This window comes from Physeter macrocephalus, chromosome 21 (assembly GCF_002837175.3).
Source record: "Physeter macrocephalus isolate SW-GA chromosome 21, ASM283717v5, whole genome shotgun sequence".
NCBI classification, from domain to species: domain Eukaryota; kingdom Metazoa; phylum Chordata; class Mammalia; order Artiodactyla; family Physeteridae; genus Physeter; species Physeter macrocephalus.
In genome coordinates, this window is record NC_041234.1 from 42756143 (window position 1) to 42776673 (window position 20531).

At 38.8% G+C, this 20531-nt stretch overlaps 1 protein-coding gene across 1 annotated transcript in view; it reads right to left on the reverse strand.

Annotated features, from left to right (window-relative positions):
• The window catches only part of VSIG4 (V-set and immunoglobulin domain containing 4), a 22358-nt gene extending 8596 nt beyond the window's left edge, over positions 1-13762 (reverse strand). The window contains exons 1-3 of the mRNA XM_007123193.3: positions 13708-13762; positions 7611-7967; positions 6571-6852 (exon numbers count right to left, since the gene is read on the reverse strand). Of these exons, the coding sequence (XP_007123255.1) occupies positions 6571-6852; positions 7611-7967; positions 13708-13762 (694 nt within the window). The remainder of the gene's footprint in view (positions 1-6570; positions 6853-7610; positions 7968-13707) is intronic.
• Positions 13763-20531: the final 6769 nt, after the last annotated feature.

Consider the following 20531-nt stretch of genomic DNA (forward strand, 5'->3'; position numbering starts at 1 on the left):
TGAATGGATAAAGAAGATGTGGCATATATATACAATGGAATATTACTCAGCCATTAAAAGGAACGAAACTGAGTTATTTGTAGTGAGGTGGATGGACGTAGAGACTGTCATACAGAGTGAAATAAGTCAGAAAGAGAAAAACAAATACCGTATGCTAACACATATATATGGAATCTAAAAGAAAAAATGGTCATGAAGAACCTAGGGGCAAGACTGGAATAAAGATGCAGACCTACTAGCAAATGGATTTGAGGATATCGGGAGGGGGAAAGGTAAGCTGGGACAAAGTGAGAGAGTGGAATGGACATATAAACACTACCAAACGTAAAATAGATAGCTAGTGGGAAGCAGCTTCATAGCACAGGGAGATCAGCTCAGTGCTTTGTGGCCACCTAGAGGGGTGGGATAAGGAGGGTAGGAGGGAGGGAAATGCAAGAGAGAAGAGATATGTGGACGTATGTATATGTATAACTGATTCACTTTGTTATAAAGCAGAAACTAACACACCATTGTAAAGCAATTATACTCCAATAAAGATGTTAAAAAAAAGATACATGCACCCTAATGTTTATTGCAGCATCATTTGCAATTGCCAAGACATGGAAAGAACCTAAATGTCCATGAAAAGATAAATGGATTAAATAAGATGTGAGAAGAATGGAATGATATAGAAACAAAGCCCTGTATCGGCAGGCGGACTCTCAACCACTGTGCCACCAGGGAAGCCCAGAAACAAAGTTTTTATATGCTATTGAAATTAAGTTGGCATGAATTCAACCTAGATTGTAGTAAATTAAGAATTAATGGTAATTCCCATAGTAACCACCAAGAAAACAACAAAAAAATATATGGAAGAAACAACAAAGGAACTACATAGTACACTATATTATATTTATTTACTACTAGAAGTAATGAAGGAATAAAGGAATGAGAAAAGACAATGTATATAGCAAGCTGGCAGACATAAACCCTACCTTACCAGCATTTACATTAAATGTAACTAGCTTAAATTCTCAAATATAGAGACTGGCAGAATGGATAAGAAAACACAATTCAGCTACAAGTTATGTATATTTAGGATTCAAAAGACACAAATGGTTTGTAAGTAAAAGAATGGAAAAAGTATGCCAGGCAAATAGTAACCAAAATAGAGCTGGAGTAGCTATGCTAATATCAGACAAAATAGACTTAAAACCAAAAAGTGTTATTAGAGAAAGAGAATCACATTTTATAATTATAAATGGATCAACAATCAAGAAGACATTACAATTATAAATATATATATGCTTTTAACAACAGAGCACCAAAACACATGAATCAAACAGTGACTGAATTTTTGGGAGAAATAGACAATTAAACAATAATAGCTTGAGATTTGAATACTACACTTTCAATTATGGATAGAACAATTAGACAAAAGTTGAACAAGGACATCAAAGAACTGAACAATACTGTTAACCAATGGACCTAACAGACAGATACAGAACACTCTACAAAACAGTGGAATACACTTACTTTTCAAGTACATATGGAACATTATTCAGAATAGACCATATGTTAGGCCATAAAATAAGTCTCAATAAACTTGAAACAATTGTAATAATGCATCACAATAAAATAAAATTAGAAACAAATAACAGAAGGAAATTAGGGAGATTCAAAAATATGTGGAGATAGGGCTTCCCTGGTGGCGCAGTGGTTGCGCATCCGCCTGCCGATGCAGGGGAACCGGGTTCGCGCCCCGGTCCAGGAGGATCCCACGTGCCACGGAGTGGCTGGGCCCATGAGCCATGGCCGCTGAGCCTGTGCGTCCGGAGCCTGTGCTCCGCAACAGGAGAGGCCGCAGCAGAGGGAGGCCCGCATACCACACACAAAAAAAAAATGTGGAGATTAAATAACACACTTCTAAATAACCAGTGGATTAAATAAGAAGTCATTAGGAAATTAGAAAATACTTTCAGATGATTGAAGATAAAAACACAGCATACTAAAACTTATTGGATGCAGTGAAAACAGTACTCAGGGTTCAGATGTAAATACATACATCAGAGAATAAGAAAGGTTTCTGATTAATAACTTAATCTTCCACCTTAAAAAGAAAATTAAAAATAAAAGAGAAAACTAAACAGAAACAAAGCAGATGGAAGAAAATAAATATTTAGCAGAGATAAATGAAATAGAAAATAGAAATCAATAGAGAAAATCAACAAAACGAAAATTTGGTTGTTGAAAAAGATCAACATAATTGGCAAGCCTTTAGCAAGACCAGCCTAGAGAGAGAGAGAGAGAGAGAGAAAGAAAGAAAAAGAAAGAAAAGAGAAAAAAGCAGGCTCAAATTATTAAAATCTTTGATGAAAATGGGGACATATCTACTAACTTTGTAGAAGTAAACAGAATGACAAGGGAATACTATGAACAACCATATGATAGTGGATTAGAGAGAGAGAGAGAGAGAGAGAGAGAGAGAGAGAGAGAAAGAAAGAAAAAGAAAGAAAAGAGAAAAAAGCAGGCTCAAATTATTAAAATCTTTGATGAAAATGGGGACATATCTACTAACTTTGTAGAAGTAAACAGAATGACAAGGGAATACTATGAACAACCATATGATAGTGGATTAACTAAGATATAAACAACAAATTCCTAGAAATTCACAATCTACTGAAAATGACTAAAGAAGAAATAGAAAATCTGAATAGGCAGAACTTTATCAAGTAAAAAGGTTGGATTGCTAATCAAACAACTTCACATAAAGCAAAGGCTAGGCCCAGGTGCCTTCTCTGGTGAATTCTATAAAGGATTTTTTTTTAAATGCCAACTCTTCACTAATTCCTTCAAAAAGTAGGTGTGGTAACACCTTCCAACTCAGTATATGAGACCAGTATTATCATGACACAAAAGCATAGAATGACATCAAAACAAAAGAAAACTAAGAACCAATATCCCTTATGAATATAGATGCAAAACTCCATAACAAAATACTAGCAAACCAAATCCAGCAGCATATTAAAAGGATTGTGCACCATGATTAATTTATCCCAGGAATGCAAGATTGGCTCAATGTTTGAAAATGAGTCAAGGTAATGCAGTCTCTTAATAGAATAAGGACTAAAAGAAACACAAAATCATCTCAATAGACACAGAAAATGAACTTGACACAATCCAATTACCTTTTCATTATAAAAACACTCAATAAGCTAGGAATAAAGGAAGTGGTCTCAAACCAATAAAGGGCATCTACCAAAATAAAGGCATGTATCATCATAATGGTGAAAGAAAGAATATTTGCCTGTAAGATCAGGAACAAATCAATTATTTCCATTCTTTCCATGCTTATTCACTATTGTACTGTAGGTACTAGCCAGGGAAATTTTGCCAGAATAAGAAATAAAAGACATCCAAATTGGAAAGAAAGGAATAAAATTATTTCTATTTTCAGATGACAAAATCATATATAGAAAAGCCTCAAGAATCCACAAAACAATGATTAGAGCTAATAAATGAGTTTAGCAAGATTGCAAGATATAAGATCAATATACAAATATCTGTTGTATTTCTGTACACTAGTAATGAACAATCCAAAATTAAAATTAAGAAAATAATTTTAGAATAAAAGGCACCCAAATTGGAAAGGAAGAAGTAAAATTTTCACTATTTGAAGATAGATGTTATACTATATAAAGACAAACCGAAAGACCACCAAAAATCTTTTAAAACTAATAAATGAATTCCAGAAAGTAACAGGACACAAAATCAATATACAGAAATCTGTGGCATTTCTACATACTAATAATGAACTATCAGAAAGATAAATGAAGAAAAAAATCCAATTTATAGTTGTATCAAAACTATAAAATATTTAGGAATAAATTTAACCAAGATGGTGAAAGACCTGTACAGTGAAAATTGTAAGACACTGATGAAAGAAATTGAAGACATAAATAAATTTTTATTTAAATAAATAAAAATCCCATTTTTCTGGATTGGAAGAAGTAATATTGTTGAAATGTCTATACTATCCAAAACAATCTACAGATTTGATGCAATCCTTGTCCCAATTCCAATGGCATATTTCACAGAACTAAAACAAATAATTCTAAAATTTGTTTGGAACCACAAAAAATGCACAATAACCTAAAACAATCTTGAGAAAAAACAAAGCTGGAGGCATCACATTCCCTGATTTCAAACTATACTACAAAGCTGTAGTAATCCAAAGAGTATGTTACTGGCACAAAAACAGACACACAGATCTATGGAACAAAGTTGAGAGCCCAGAAATAAACTCACACTTATATGGACAATTAATTTATGACAAAGGAGCAAAGATGTGAATAAAGATATCTTGGGTTTTGGAGATTTGGAAGTGATGACTCCAGTTTACAAAGTTATGTTGTGCTAAATAGGGAGAGACAGCCAGTGAAAACTACCTTTTTTAGTAGGTTGGTAGCAGCCATAGGAGAGAGGTGGTGTGGCAGATGAAGAAAACGTTTTTTAAAATAACATACATATGTATGTTATTTACATATATATGTATATTAGGCTTACATAATACATATATACATATATTATACATACATACATACATACACACACACATACATACATTTTAGGCTTATGTAGAGGATAATAGGTGAAGCAGGGATTTGGAGTAGTTGAGGTAAAGAGCTGAGGTAGAAGGTTTTCTGTGGAGAGAAGAAAGACACATCTTACTCTGAGCCAAGAGAGAATGGGCAGGGAAATGTCAAGGTAGAGAGGGTGGTTGATAGAATTCACATCTGAGGGCAGGGGTCTGGATCTTCTCAAAGAAGGAGAAGGCGACCTCAACTTCTGGGAGCAGGGCTGGGGATATGAAATAAGGCAGAAAATATTCTGAATAGCTGTTATAAAGAATGGAACATAGATGAGCAAATTGATTGGCAAACAGCATGGGGACAGGAAGTGGATGTCACAGAGCATGAAACTAAAGTGGGACCAATGCATCTCTGTGCTTTTTCCAGAATTAAGGAACAGCACAGAGGGTGAGGGGATGGATGAGGAGCCGAGAGCTATGTAGGACAGAGATGAAACAAGTGACCAGACTCATGGGACCAGGTTGAGGTGCAAAAGAGGCAGGTAGAGGAAGCCAAGAGAAAGTAGCTTGGCTTAGAGAACAGGGAAGGATGTAACTTCTCTGAGCCTCAATTTCCTTATCTGTCAGAGAGCTCAATTGTGAGCACTGCCTAACAGCTCTGTGGCCTGTGAACATGGACTAGATAAGGAATAGACAGGCTGATTTGTTGTGAGCAAGATCCTGCCAACATGGACTAGAAACAAACTCAGAATGGTGAGAATGTTCAACTTGTCCCTTTATGAAGTACACATTCTTGGACTTTCTGGCCATGTCTTGCTCTCTCTGCTTGACCAGATTATCAACTCTCAGAGAACTGGGCCAGTGTCCATATAATTCTCTCAGAATGAGACTACCCTTATGCCCACCTAAACTAACAGACCAAAACCTACAGCACGCACATACTCATTACAATTCAACTTTGGGAAACAAATCCTTGCAGGCAAAAGAGGAGTCTCAAACCAACATCAGTCTCTTAACCCAAGTGGAAGGAGACAGTTTGTTCACTTTTGTTATACAGAGTTGGCCTCAGAGGATAATAATTTTCAGGTGGCTCTGAGGATAATCTCCTAAAGGCAGTTAGTACTCAACGTGTTTTGGGCAATAGAAACCTTATTGAAATAAGTATCTTCCCTTCCAAGGACATTTCTTGAAAGGTAACAAGACTCATTTGGACATATCACTGCTGGGCTGATCATTTAAATCCCAGCCTACAATCTTTATGTAAACTGTTTGTAGTATTCCCAAATAATTCTTTAATAAATAATCTGACCTTGATTAAGCATAGTCAATCTTCATTGAGACTTCAACCAGAACTTGCATTTGGCTTTAGGAAAAAAGAGGCGGGGAGGGATTTAAAGAAACTATGCAGAGATCTGGGGTTTATTTCATAAAGCAAAACCAAACATAATCAACCAACAAAATAACAACAAAAAACACACCAAACAAAGCACAACAAAAACAAACAAACAAAAAGTATTCCAAAGTGTGCCCAGGAGCTGGTATAGGTTCCACCATGAGAGGCAATCAGACATAGTGGAAAGAGCATGAAATCTGAGTACGAATACCGCTTTGAACTTCAAGCTCTGAGCCCCTGGACAAGTAGGTTTCCCTTCCTCACTCTTAGTTTCCTCTTCTGTAAAATAAGGGTATCTCATGAGATATTTGTGGGATTCAATGAGAAAACATGTGCCGACTTCTTGTGCATTGTATCTGGCAAATAAATGTACCTAGTAAATGTCACTTTTCCCTTTACCATCTTCATCTACTTAACCTACAACATGACAGGCATTGTCTCCACCCCTATTGTCCCCCATCCAGAATTTTTTCTTTGTGATTGAACAACCCAGGACCCCCTTCCCACCCTGCCCCAACCTCTCATCTTTGGAATAAAGGCATATACTGACGTATCTCTGGAACAAGGTAGCCCATTGAAATGCTCACCAGGAAAGAGAATTGCTCACCTTTGACCACAAACTTCACAGTGTCACTGTGCTGCTCAGAGCCTAACCGGCCCTTGGCAGTACAGAAATAGGAGCCTGAGTCTGTCACCACTGCAGGCTTGAAGAGTAAGGTACTCAAGACTCCTACTTTGATGGGTTCTTGGTTGTTAGTCTGTTCCTTGTACCAAACATAACTGATGGGAGGAGAACCCCGAGCCTGGCATTGAAGGCTAATCCTCATTCCCTGGGGTACCATGAAGCCATAGCCACTGCCAGTCATCACTGTGGGCTTGGAAACAGAAACTGCAAAGGGAAGACAAGAGAGGAGGCTCTGAGAAGTTACAAGGGTATGAGAACACAAGGCTGAGTCATCCCTGCTGAGTCTAGGGGTATGAATATATCTGCAAAGGGAACTAAAGGGGACTCCTGACATGGGGAGGAAAACGGGAATAGAACAACTTAAATAAAAAGAGCTTCCTTTTGGAAGATTTGGTACCATTTTGTATTATCTGGGGATTTGGGTTATCTGGAGTTAAAACAATCAACTGACTAAAAACAACAACAAACAGACTTTGTTGTTGTTTTGCCCAAGTAGAGTTTTTGGATTATCTGCAGTTTGGGTTTACCAGGGGTCAGATCTCTGTAAAATTGTCATGCCAGTTAAGCTTATCTTGACTAATCCATGCAACCCTTTTCCCAGAGCTTCTCTGCCAGCATCTATCCACTCTCCAATATCCTGATCAGATATACTAATTTTTATGGATTTTAAGACTCAGAGTCCAAGGAAGCAATCAGGCTATCGATGCAGGAATTTCTGGGACACTTGAAGGGGTAGAGATTTGAAGGCCAGAAAGCCTTCCCAACATTTATTAAATTCTGCCGTGAGGGTGATAACACTGAGGATACTCTGCCTGTCCACTTCCTCTGATTAGCACATATAACTGAAGAGAGACTATGTAAACATGAACAAAGGTCTCTGGGTTTCTCAGCGTTTTCTAGGATTACAGTCTTCTATCAGGTTTTTGCTTACCAGTACTTTCCTAACACCAACAGTGACTCACGTTTCTGGACACGGAGTTCAATGATCTTATCTCTAACGACTTGGTTGCCATCAGGGGTCTGCCAAGTGACTTCACACGTGTAGTGGCTCCGGTCATCCATCTCCAGGGTATTCAGTTGGAGGGACACATCTCCTGGAACCTTGTGGTTTACATGCAGGCGGCCCCGGTACTTTGCTTGCTGGATATGGTCTCCAGAAGAGTCACGTAAAAAGATGGTGACTGGGTCTGAGCCACGTTCTACCAGCCACTTTACCAAGACTTGTGTATAGCCTTGCAGAGGACCATAGGTGCAGGGAATATTTACATCCCCTTTCCAAGGCCCTGTCACACTCTCAGGCACTTTCAGGATGGGATGGCCTGAAGAGGGGGAACAGAAGAAGGAAGCAGACACAGATGGCACACCCACCTAGGTGCTAAGATGGCAGTGGCAGAGAGGCTTTTGAGAAACACAGCCTTAACTCATACTTTCAGATTCCCCATGCCCTTTTGTTCTCTGCCAGCCCTCCCATCAATCAGAACCAGTCCTTAGAAGGAAAGCCCTTAAGGTTGTTTAGCTCTTGTGAGTTTCAAGTCCTTTTCCTGTCACTGCCTTGCTGTGAGGTGACCCTGGATAAGTCACCTTTCACCATAGAGGACCCATTTTCTTTGTATATAATGTAGAGAATCTGAATGGAATGATCTCTAATGATTCTACAAACTCTAACATTCTGTAAATCCATGAAAGAAACGTCTTTCAACATTTTGCAAAAGAAGTGTGGGAGCAAATGCTGAGCAGTTGGGTCTGGGTTATTTTACTGTATGTAATTATGTACCTGGAGAAATGTAGTGGCTTCAAGGCTCAGAAAGAAAGGGCTATCTGCCCTCCTAATTCCCCATTGCTCCCTCAGAAAGGCTCAGATTGGGTCCTTAAACTAAAGCTCTTTTCTGGAAGGGAGGAAAGAGGCACACAAAGGACAATTTTGAGGGTGGAAACTTGTGTGAGATGCATTCCTGTTTAACAAAATCTTTAGTTATTGTTAAGTGTTAAACCTGTAATTTGTAAGCTTGACTTTTTTCTTCTGATTTCTATCCTTTCTTTGTTTATTTCCCTTTTAGTTCCTCTGAGTTCTCAGCAAAGGTACATTGGAAAATTTCATCCTGAGGAGGAATGGAGATGAAAAGGTCTGGAGGGGAAAAAGTTCTGAGTATAATCCTAGAGCTGGCTGTGGTAGGAATGATGGTAGGACCAAAGGGTGATTAATTCTTGGCTTGCTGGGAAAGGAAACTAAGGGGGAAAATTTGTGGGTGATGAGAGAGCCACCACCTTCCATCAGCAATTTCCATCCATAAGCTAATATCTTGAGGATTTTGTGTTTTATTTAACTGGGGTCAGGAGTTAGAGATTGTATTTAGATATGTCTTTATATCTCTCTTAGGAGAGGTTGTTTCAAAGTGCAAGCTATTACTGAATAAAAGCTTTTTATATAGCCTAGGATTCCCAGGCTTCAGTCAAGCAGATGGAAGTTGGGGTGGGGGCTAGCTCCCAGAATGTATTGCCAAGTACCAGGGCTTCTATCAGTGGGGTTACTAAAGTTTAGCTTTTGGCCTGTGCCCTCACCCGGGACTCTAGTACATAACCAGCATATTTTGGCCAAGATAAAAGACTTGAATAAAAAAATAATAAATAAACATGTGTCCATGTTGCTAGGTCCACCACATTCTCTCTGGAGAGTTTCAGACTGGGCAGAGAGAAAAACTCAGATCCACAAATGGGAGCACAATACAGGCAGATTTTGGTTTGCCCTAAAAATGAATTTTGTAATTAATCAGAGCTGTCCATGATGGACTAAGCTGTCTAGAGCAAGTTCTGAGCTTTGTTTAGGTCTTGAACAGCATTGTTCTTTAAGGTCTCTTCCAATCTTAGATGGTTCTGTGCTAATAGACTTAATGAAAGCATTAATTAAATAATTACATGTTCTAGCTGGTGGTGAGCTTTCACCAGGTAGTGGGTTTCACTGTGCTATTGATAGTTCCTGCCTCCATATGCATGCAGATATAGCTTATCATCGTCACGAGCACACATTGCCCATATATATTTTTGCTCACCTGCAAGCACAAGCATACCAGCCTTAAGCCCCTTGAAAACCATTTGACCCTTTCAGTTTAATCTTTCTCCAGCCCTCCCAAATATCCTTCTCCAACTCTGAAAAGTATTCTCAAACTTCCCTTCCTTCCAGGGCAACAAAACAGCATTCTGCTGTGAGGACAGCTAGAGCAGCCAAAAATGCCTGTCTCTGAATATATATGTTTCCCTTTGACATAGGGAGAGCTGCAAGGCCTGTCTTGCCTTACTCTCTCTGGCAACTTGCTGGAGATTCTCACATAGCTCACTCTGGTCTGTCAAAAGCATGGGCAGTCAATCCCAATTTCCCAGTCTCACTTCTAGAAGTAGGTTAGGCTTCACTTCTTCATCCCAGAATAGGAGAGTGGGGCATAGTTAGTAACAAGACATCCAAGAATGGCATATTTTCCCCCTTTTACTCTTTTTCTTCCCTTCTCCTTTATTCCTTTCACCCATTCTTCCATCTTGCTCCTGTTACTCCTCCTTTTTCTTCTTGTTCTTCTCTCCTCTTACTCTTCCTGTTTCATCAGTAGCATGAAGAGACAGTGTATGGTAGGCACAGGGTATCACAAGAAAGAGGACAATGTACCATTCCTCATGTACCCTGACCTCCAAAATGAAGGTAACTTCAATAGCATAGGTTTATACCTTCCAACTCTTCCTCTGGTGCACAAAGAGCCTAGAGAAACACTGAATAGGAGCACTGCACCTAGTGAGATCAGGAGGACAGTGAAGGACTGCATGATGTAGTAAGAAGAGTAACACCAATCTAAGTTTAAGGTCTGCCTTACCATATATCTCTCTGTGTGACCTTGGGTAAATTGCTAAGCCTGACTGAGTTTTAGGTCATTATCAGCAAAATAGAGGTAATCGTAAACCTTCCATGTAGTGTTATTATGATGATAAAATGAGCTCATAAGTGTGAAAGCACCTAGCATAGTGGCTGGCATTCAGTTGGTGTGGGATAAATGTTAGTCCTGTCCCATGCCTCAAGATAAACTTCACATATTTGTATTGATTCTTCTTACCCTAGAAATCCTCAATATGTCTTCCCCAGGGTGGACAGATTCATTAGATTGGATCATTGTCTGCTTTAATAATGACCTGAAGGATAAGTTAATACCTGAGAAAGTAAGGAGTTTGCCTTTCCATTCTGCTGGGACCTACCAAGTTATGGGCAGGTAATAGGTCATCCCTGGGTTATAAGGAAACCAGAGAGGACACTTTAGTGACAGGACTGGCTTGGCAGCCAATGTGAAATGTTGGCCAAATTAAACAATACCCTTGACTTTCCTGGAAGATTGGGTAGGGGAAAATCTATTTCAGGAAAGTCCCAACTCTTAGGGGGATGCTCTGCCCATTATGGATCTATGCAGGCCACCAAATGGTGAGGTACTTGGTACAACAGAGTTTGAAGTATCAGGCAGGAGAGAATTTGGAGACTTCCAGTATGGCATAGCTCGAAGGGCTTTTAGAAACCACTTAGTCACATTCCCTCATGGTACATGTGGACAAGCCAAGGCCCAGAGAGAGAAAGATGCTTACGCAAAGTCACACAGAGAGCAGGGTCAGAGCTGGGCCTCGAGGCCTAGAATGAAGTCTTTCAGCTCCTACACTGCCTTTTTACTTTTTCAACTGGTTAATCCACCAGCCACAACAGAAACAAGCAACCCCTTATCTGGGCCTATTTGACATGGTTTAATGGGTGTTATCCTAGGGCTGGATAATATCCTCCTGACTGCCTGAAAAATAATTCCCCCATCTGCCAGCTGCTTTCTGAGAAACCCTTCCCAGAACTTCAGAGCTTAGCTCTCCTCCCTCATGGAAGGATTGAATTTCCTGCAAATATTGCATCCCCTCAGAAGAAATAAAAGGGCTGAGCATTGACTCAAAGGGCTTTGTTGAAAAAAGTTTTGACTTGAGAAAGAAAGCATATTACTGAGGCCCACTCTGGTCCTGGGACCTAGACTTTGAAAAGCAAAGGTTTGTGGTCTGTGTGATGATACTAACTCAAGGAAAGGCCTAGTTTTGGGGGTGTGGTCCCTTTTATGAGATCCATTATGGGTCCCATCTTGAATTTTCCTTCTCCCATCATCAAACAAAGAAGGTGAGATCTTCCAATGACCCCACACCTCTGTGTTTGGCCTCTCTCCCCCTCTTGGGATGCTTCCTCGAAAGAGGATTAGCTTAGATAATAGGTATTTATAAAATGTTTATAGTTTTTATAAAATGCAAATATTAGGACTTATTTTTATTGTGATTATTTCAACATATGTCTTAGATCTAGAGGCTTTATAGAAGTGAAGCCACAGTCCTACAGAGCTGTCCAGCTGACCGGATCTTCTGAGGCCAGCCAAGCTGATCTAACTATATAGATGGGTTGGGGAAACTGAGATGAAGGCAGATGGAAAACGTTATTGGCCTTTCAGTTTGTCCAGAGTCTCAGGTCTGTGGTGTAAGACCTTCCACGCAAATGGAAGACCTGCTTCCAGGTCTAAAGGACACTCACAGGCTGTGGAGGGAACAATACACATGCACTCTCTCTCTCTCTCTCTCACACACACACACGATTTAAATTTAACATTTACAAAATGTTCCTCTGAGCTCCAGTCCTCCCTGTTTAATTCTCAGCTCAAATCAACAGATTTGGAGAAAGTAGAGTGGTGCACTCTAACACATGTTAGATAGTGAAAATATTATAGTTGTAGAAAGAATGGTAATTTTTAGGAGCATTAACTCTGCTGCTAATGCTCTGTGCCTTGGAGCAAATTATTTTCCTTCTTGGGTGACTTAATTCAGTGTCTCTTCTAACTTTAAGGTTCTAGAATTTAATGGGTCACAGAGCCCCAGGACAAGGTGGTTTAATCTGAGTCAGTTATGGAAAGCTGGGTTCCTTCTAACCACACAAAGGGCACCAAGTTAACACTCATCTAGTCTCTCCCTCTAAGGATATGGAATAAACAGGTGTGCATCAAAGAATCTTTTACCCTATCCTGGATTTCACTTTGCTATTATCAGGCTCAGTTTCCTAAAAAGGCTATTTCAATTTTCAGGGGTATAAATGAGGATGGAGTAAGACCCCACAAAATAATGCTACTATGGGATAGTCAATCCTCTTTTGGGGTATGTGTCCAGCATTAAGCTTCCACAAATAACCCAGACAAACTGGGCTATGTCCACAGGGAAGTGAGATACCCCAGGAGGTGGTAAGAAACCAAGTCCTACGAAGAACAGTTGAAGGAGCTAAAGCTGTTTAGCTTGGAGAAGAGATGAATCAAAGGGACATGGTTTCTGTCCTCAGGACACTAAAGAGCTGTCACAGCATAGAGGGAGAAGATATACTATCTGTGTCTCCAAGAAACAGGGCTGAGGTTTTTGGGTGGAAGCCACAGGGAAGTTGATTTAGTTCATCACAAGGAAGAACTTTCTAACAGTTGAAGCTGCCTTTTTAGATGGTCTGGACAAGTAGTGAATTCTCAGTCACTGCAAGAATGTGAATAAATATTCTGAACACCTGTTCATAACAGTGAATGGTAGATCTAGGTTACTTCTAAGGTCCCATCTAGCTCCTGACAACATTACTTCTTTTGGGGGCTGTATACCTTAACAAGGATCAAAACCTGGGAGCATAGGGGTAAAGGTATAGTGGTAGAATTTCAGGTGAAGGGCAACAGATGGGGGAGGGATTTGGGTGGCATTAGGCACATTTTTAATGCCCCTGAGATATGACAAGTACTAGAAAATCATGTGGATGTTTTCCAAGAGAGGATCCTTTCCAATTTCTACCCAAAATTATCTCCTGGCTTCTTCAATAGACTTCAACCTCCTCCCTCCCTTCTGCCCAAAGCTGAGAGAGTCTGGAGCATTGGCTGAGAACACTCACCTAGTCAGCAGGAGTAGGCTTTCCTCAGTAGGCATTCAATCCTTCCTCTCCCCACCCCCCCAGCTTTTTGCCTGTGACAGCAGTGGCAGCCAGGTCCCCTTTTGCTACCTTACCATAGGTGACCACCAGTAGGTGGCTCAGGAGCAGTAGGCCCAGTAAGAGCTCCATCACAGCCAGAACCACTTCTGTCCTTTCTTCCAGCCTCCTGCTGTCAAAAAGACTTGAACTGATTGCTGCCAGTGTCTGTGCCTGCTCACTTCCTTTTCTTCCCTATGTCTCTCACTTGGACTCCCAGTCCCATCTCACATTCCCCTTCCTTCCCTATTTCAGCACAAGTCACGTGAGCACACCCTTCCCTCCCCTGCATGGGGTTGGAGGTTTAAGTGTGAGTGAAGCAATTCCTCTCCCTGCTAGACTATTGACTTGACTTTTCCTGGAGCCAATAGGGGTTTCTGGTCTTTGATCTCCCAAGCTGTGTTTACTTGTGTTTCCTCAAAAAGATGAGGTTGAGGAATGACCTTTGGGATGAGTCTGCTCCCTCCAATATGGGAGTGTTTTCCTTTCTGGTGGGCTCAAGTAGAAAAGATCAACTTTGCTGGCCTATGCAATATTCAGCAGTCATACAGTTAACCCCATCTGTTCATCCTATGCAAATAAAGAGTGCTGGAGGTGGGTGCCTATGGTCCTCAGAATACAGAGATTAAGTTTATGGAAGACATTTTTATACACCAATGCTTAAATAATTTGTAAGCCCATGAGTAAGACGGTTATGAGGGAATATACCCCCATATCTCATATAGGGAAAGCTCTTTGAATTACTTTCTCCAATAGCTCTGCCTCTTTGGTGGTAAGGGTACACATTAGTTCCCATTACTGCTCACAAGGAATCTATTATTTATTTATTTTGTGGGAAAGTTAAGTCTAGTATCCAATGTACTTGCCAATTGACCTGAGAGTGGTATGCTCTATTAGGTTGATGTTTTCAGTGGCTTTCAATTGGTACATACCCCTGATCTGTGAGAGAGTGATATTAAGCCTTATGGGAAGCTTAATTACTTCTTTTCACAGGCCCAAGAGTGACTGTAAGTCAACCAGAAGTCTACCTCTAGGTTTGGCACTGCCAACAGTCCACTAATATTTGAAAATATAAACACTTCCAAAAGAAAAATACATCCAACAAATTCATACTGAAGTGTGAGTAACATCTGAATTTAGCTTTCTTTTTGTTTGTTTGGTTTTTTTTTGCTGTACGTGGGCCTCTCACTGTTGTGGCCTCTCCCGTTGTGGAGCACAGGCTCTCACAGGTCATGGTCTCATGACCCTGAGCACTTTCTGAAGGCCCTTATTAGTTTTTCTTCCTAAGGAGTATTCCAGTAAGCTATGATAGTCAACCTCATGACTGAGAAGTTGGGAAATTAAAGCACTCTCATTTGTGCTGATTGAGATGGAGAAATGCCCTTGATGCCCTAATAGTGAAATCAGCCCTCCACTCCCATAGATCAGATCATGGAGCTACTTGGATGATGTAGCAATAGGGTGAAGTTGAGGGACAGAGAGAGCAAATGAAAGAAACAACCAAGATGGACTTAGAGTCGCCGGAATGCACAGAGTTGAATAGGCCACTAACACTTGCACTTCCTTGATTGGCTTTTTCATTATCACCTAGAGGAAAAGTGGTGATATTAAATTTATTACTATGCTGCTTTGTAAAGCTCTTCCTGGCTGGTACTACTGACGATAAATTACAAACAGGTAGATCTAAAGGTCCAGCTATGTGTGGCAAAACTGGATCAATGGAACTATACCAGTGCTGTGTCATGTGAGGGGGTACTGTCCAACAGTAGATGCTGCTTTCTTCAATATACATTGACCACATAACAACTCAAACACAGCTGTTGCCCATCTTGACTTTGCAGTTAATGATACTTCCATTTGTCTGTCTCCCTGTAATTGTCATAATCCTCAAAGTGAGTTATACATAACTAAGGTGTGAAAAAGACATTTTCAATAGCAATTTATTTTTCCAAAGGCTTGATAAATATTTTATATCTTCCAGGTATATATCTTCCAGGTATTAGGAAGAAATCTGTACTACTTATACTATTTTGGGGCACATAGCCATGCTGTTGCTGGTTGAAGGGACTTCAAGGGTTGAATTTTTTCTAATTACTTCAGGGTAAATTCCCAACTTTATGGATTCAGAAGTTTACTATTATCAACTTTGATGAATGGTGTCAAATTAATCAGATACATAAAGCAGTGATTCTCAGTGTTGATTATACTTTAGACTTATCTGGAGGAATTTTAAAAGTCCCAGTGCCCAGATATTACCTCAGACAAATTAAATTGGAATCTTTTGACATGGATCCCAGACATCAGTATTCTGTAAATCTTCCCAGCTGATTCCAATGTGCAGCCAAGTTTGAGAACCATTGCATTAAAGTAACCATTGTGTAAATCCAAATGTAATTTGAGTTACTGTGATGACAGTAAGATATGATTAGCAAGAATTCCAGGGATTACCATTTCTTCTTTCTTCCCCCTTTTTGGTATGGACAGGCATAGTTAATACTATCCTGGGAAATCAAGCTAAGTACTACCCTTTGTGAGCATGTGATCAAGGTGTAGAGTCAGGGTCTCATTAGTCATGGGAGGAATTCTTATAATTTGGGAAAGTGCATAAATAAAATAGAGGGTAAGGAGAGATCCTGGAATTAGATAACAGATATCAAATGCCCTTCCATCCAAGCAAGCCCTAGTATTACTATTACATAATACTATCTTGTATATAAAGGGATACAATCATATCAACTAATTCTTTGGTATGTTTCCTACTCTATGACTTCCTACTGTGATTTATTTCTTTAATGGAAACCAATGTTACTTAAAATTTTAAGAAATTCATTTCCTATTCAATTTGTTGGAATACATATGCCATAAAACAAGCAATAACTATACTTATCATGTTAAGATAAAAGTAATTAGAATAGGGACCTTCTTGGAGTGTTTAGATTGAGCCCTCACAGCATTGTGGGAGAAATACAGTTTTTTAAATAAATGAGTATTGGATGATAGAAAAAGGAAAGGACATAAAATGGTTAATAACATTTCAATCACAAAAACAAAGGCATAGTTTCTTGTTCAGTATGTGGATATCTTCCACAATGAAATAGAATATGTTTGGGATCTCCAATAGAGGTGAAATGACCTCTTGTCCTATTTCAAGCACTTTCCCCAGGCATATTTCTTGATTCTAAGTGGAATAAAACAGACTGAGCATCCAATTCCATTGGATGTAGAGGCAATTCTTGGCAATTCCCAAGACCTTGTAGTGCTGTCCAAGCACTATGAGATGACTCTCTCTGCTCAACAGAGAGCTCTTTCAATGCTTTATCCATTTAGGCACAAAAAAACACATATTGAGAGGTTACTATGTTCTAGGTACTGGGGATAGATGGGAAAAAAAGATAAAGTCCCTGCTCTTGGAGTTTACAGTCTAGTTAGGATGAATGAACAAGAAATATGTAAACAAATAAAATGGATGTCCTTTTAAGTCTCATCAAAGTAAGTATAGAGGGAACATATCTCAAAATAATTAAAGCCATTTATGACAAACCCACAGCTAACATCATACTCAATGGTGAAAAGCTGAAAGCTTTTCCTCTAAAATCAGGAACAAGGTAAGAATGCCCACTCTTGCCACTTCTATTTAACATAGTATTGGAAGTCCAGTCATAGTAATCAGACAAGAAAAAGAAGTAAAATATATTCAAATTGGAAAGGAAGAATTTAAACTCTCACTATTTGCAGATGACATGATACTATATATAGAAAACCCTGAAGTCTCCACCAAAAAAATTTGGAAATAATAAATGAATTCAATAAAGTTGCAGGTTACAACATTAATATACAGAAATCTATTGCTTTTGAATACACTAATAATGAACTATCAGAGAAAGCAAAATAAAACCTGTTTAAAATTGCATCATAAAGAATAAAATATCTAGGAATAAACTTAACCAAGTGAAAGAAAACTATAAAAATATAAAATATTGAAGAAGGAAACCAAAGATGATACAAAGAATGGAAAGATATCACATGTTCTTGGATTGGAAGATTTAATATTGTTAAAAAGCTCATACTACCCAAAGCAATCTACAGGTAGACTGTAATATCTATCTAAATACCCATGATATTTTTCATAGAACTAGAACAAATAATCCTAAAATTAATATGGAATCACAGAAAAAATCCAATATGCCAAAGCAATCAAGAAAAATAAAAGAACAAAGCTAAAGATATCATGCTCCCAGAATTCAGACTACACTATAAACCTACAGTAATCAAAACAGCATGGTACAGGCACAAAAACACACACATAGATCAATGGAACAGATTAAAGAGCCCAGAAATGAACCCACACACCTATGGCAGATTAACCTAAGACACAGGAGGCAAGGATATACAATGGAGTGGCGCTGGGAAAACTGGACAGCTAAATGCAAAGAATGAAATTAGAATGTTATCTAATGCTGTATACAAAAATAAACTAAAAATGGATTAAAGACCTAAATGTAAGTCCAGAAACCATAAAAATCCTAGTAGAGCTCATAAGTAGAACAGTCTTTTACATAAGTCAAAGAAATATTATTTTTGGATCTTTCTCCTAAGGCAAAGAAATAAAAGCAAAAACTTTTTTTTCACATCTTTATTGGAGTATAATTGCTTTACAATGTTGTGTTAGTTTCTGCTGTACAACAAAGTGAATCAGCAATATGTATACATATATCCTCATATACCCTCTCTCTTGAGCCTCCAGCCTACCCCACCATCCCACCGATCTAGGTCTTCACAAAGCCTCAAGTGGATCTCCCTGTGCTACGAAGCAGTTTCCCACTAACCATCCATCTTATATTTGGTAGTGTATATATATCAAAGCTACTCTATCACTTTGTCCCAGCTACCCCTTCACCCCTGTGTCCTCAGGTCCATTCTCTACGTCTGTATCTTTATTCCTGCCCTGTCACTAGATTCATCAGTACCATTTTTGTAGATTCCATATATATGCTTTAGCATACGGTATTTGTTTTTCTCTTCCTGACTTACTTCACTCTGCATGACAGACTCTAGGTCCATCCACCTCAATACAAATAACTTCATTTTGTTCCTTTTTATGCCTGAGTAATATCCCATTGTATATATGTGCCACATCTTCTTTATTCATTCATCTGTTGATGAACAATTAGGTTGCTCCCATGTCCTGGCTATTGTAAATAATGCTGCAATGAAAATTGTGGTACATGTCTCTTTTTGAGTTACAGTTTTCTCAGGGTATATGCTGAGTAGTGGGATTGCTGGGTCATGTGGTAGTTCTATTTTTAGTTTTTAAAGGAACCTCCATACTGTTCTCCACAGTGGCTGTATCAATTTACATTCCCACCAACAGAGCAAGAGGCTTCCCTTTAATCCACACCCTCTCCAGCACTTTTTGTCTGTAGATTTTTTGATGATGGCTGTTCTGACCAGTGTGAGGTGATACCTCATTGTGGTTTTGATTTGCATTTCTCTAATAATTAGTGATGTTGAGCATCTTTTCATGTGTTTGTTGGCTATCTGTATGTCTTCTTTGGAGAAATGTCTATTTAGTTCTTCCATCCATTTCTGGGTTGGGTTGTTTGATTTTTTCATATTGAGCTGCATGAGCTGCCTGTATATGTTGGAGATTAATCCTTTGCCTGTTGCTGTGTTTGCAAATACTTTCTCCCATTCTGAGGGTTGTCTTTTCATCTTGTTTATGGTTTCCTTTGCTGTGCAAAATCTGTTAATCTTCAATCTGTTACTCTTCAATAGGTCCCATTTGTTTATTATTGTTTTTATTTCCATTACTCTAGGAGGTGGGTCAAAAAGGATCTGGCTGATCCTGGTGATTTATGTCAAAGAGTGTTCTGCCTATGTTTTCATCTAAGAGTTTGATAGTGACTGGCCTTACATTTAGGTCTTTAATCCATTTTCAGTTTATTTTTGTGTATGGTGTTAGGAAGTGTTCTAATTTCATTCTTTTACATGTAGCTGTCCAGTATTCACAGCACCTCTTATTGAAGAGGCTTTCTTTTCTCCATTGTATATCCTTGCCTCCTTTGCCATAGATTAGTTGACCATATATATTCTTGCCACCTTCATCAAAGATAAGGTGACCATATGTGCGTGGGTTTATCTTTGGGCTTTCTATCCTGTTCCATTGATCTGTAATTCTGTTTTTGTGCCAGTACCATACTGTCTTGATTACTGTAGCTTTGTAGTATAGTCTGAAGTCAGGGAGCCTGATTCCTCCAGCTCCATTTTTCATTCTCAAGATTGCTTTGGCCATTTGTGGTTTTTTGTGTTTCCATACAAATTGTAAAATTTCTTGTTTAGTTCTGTGGAAAATGCCATTGGTAATTTGATAGGGATTGCACTGAATCTGTAGATCAATTTGGGTAGTTTAGTCATTTTCACAATATTGATTCTTCCAATCCAAGAACATGTTATATCTCTCCATCTGTTTATGTCCTCTTTGATTTCTTTCATCAGTGTTTTATAGTTTTCTGAGTACAGGTCTTTTGCCTCCTAAGGTAGATTTATTCCTAGGTATTTTATTCTGTATTTTGAATGGCAAATTGGATTGTTTCTTTAATCTCTGTGTCTGATCTTTCATCATTATGTATATGAATGCAAGAGATTTCTGTGCATTAATATTGTATCCTCCTACTTTACCAAATTCATTGACTAGCTCTAGTAGTTTTCTGGTGGCATCTTTAGGATTATCTATGTATAACATCACATCATCTGCAAACAGTGACAGTTTTACACCTTCTTTTCTGATTTAGATTCCTTTTATTTCTTTTTCTTCTCTGATTGCCGTGGCTAGAACTTCCATAACTATGTTGAATAATAGTGG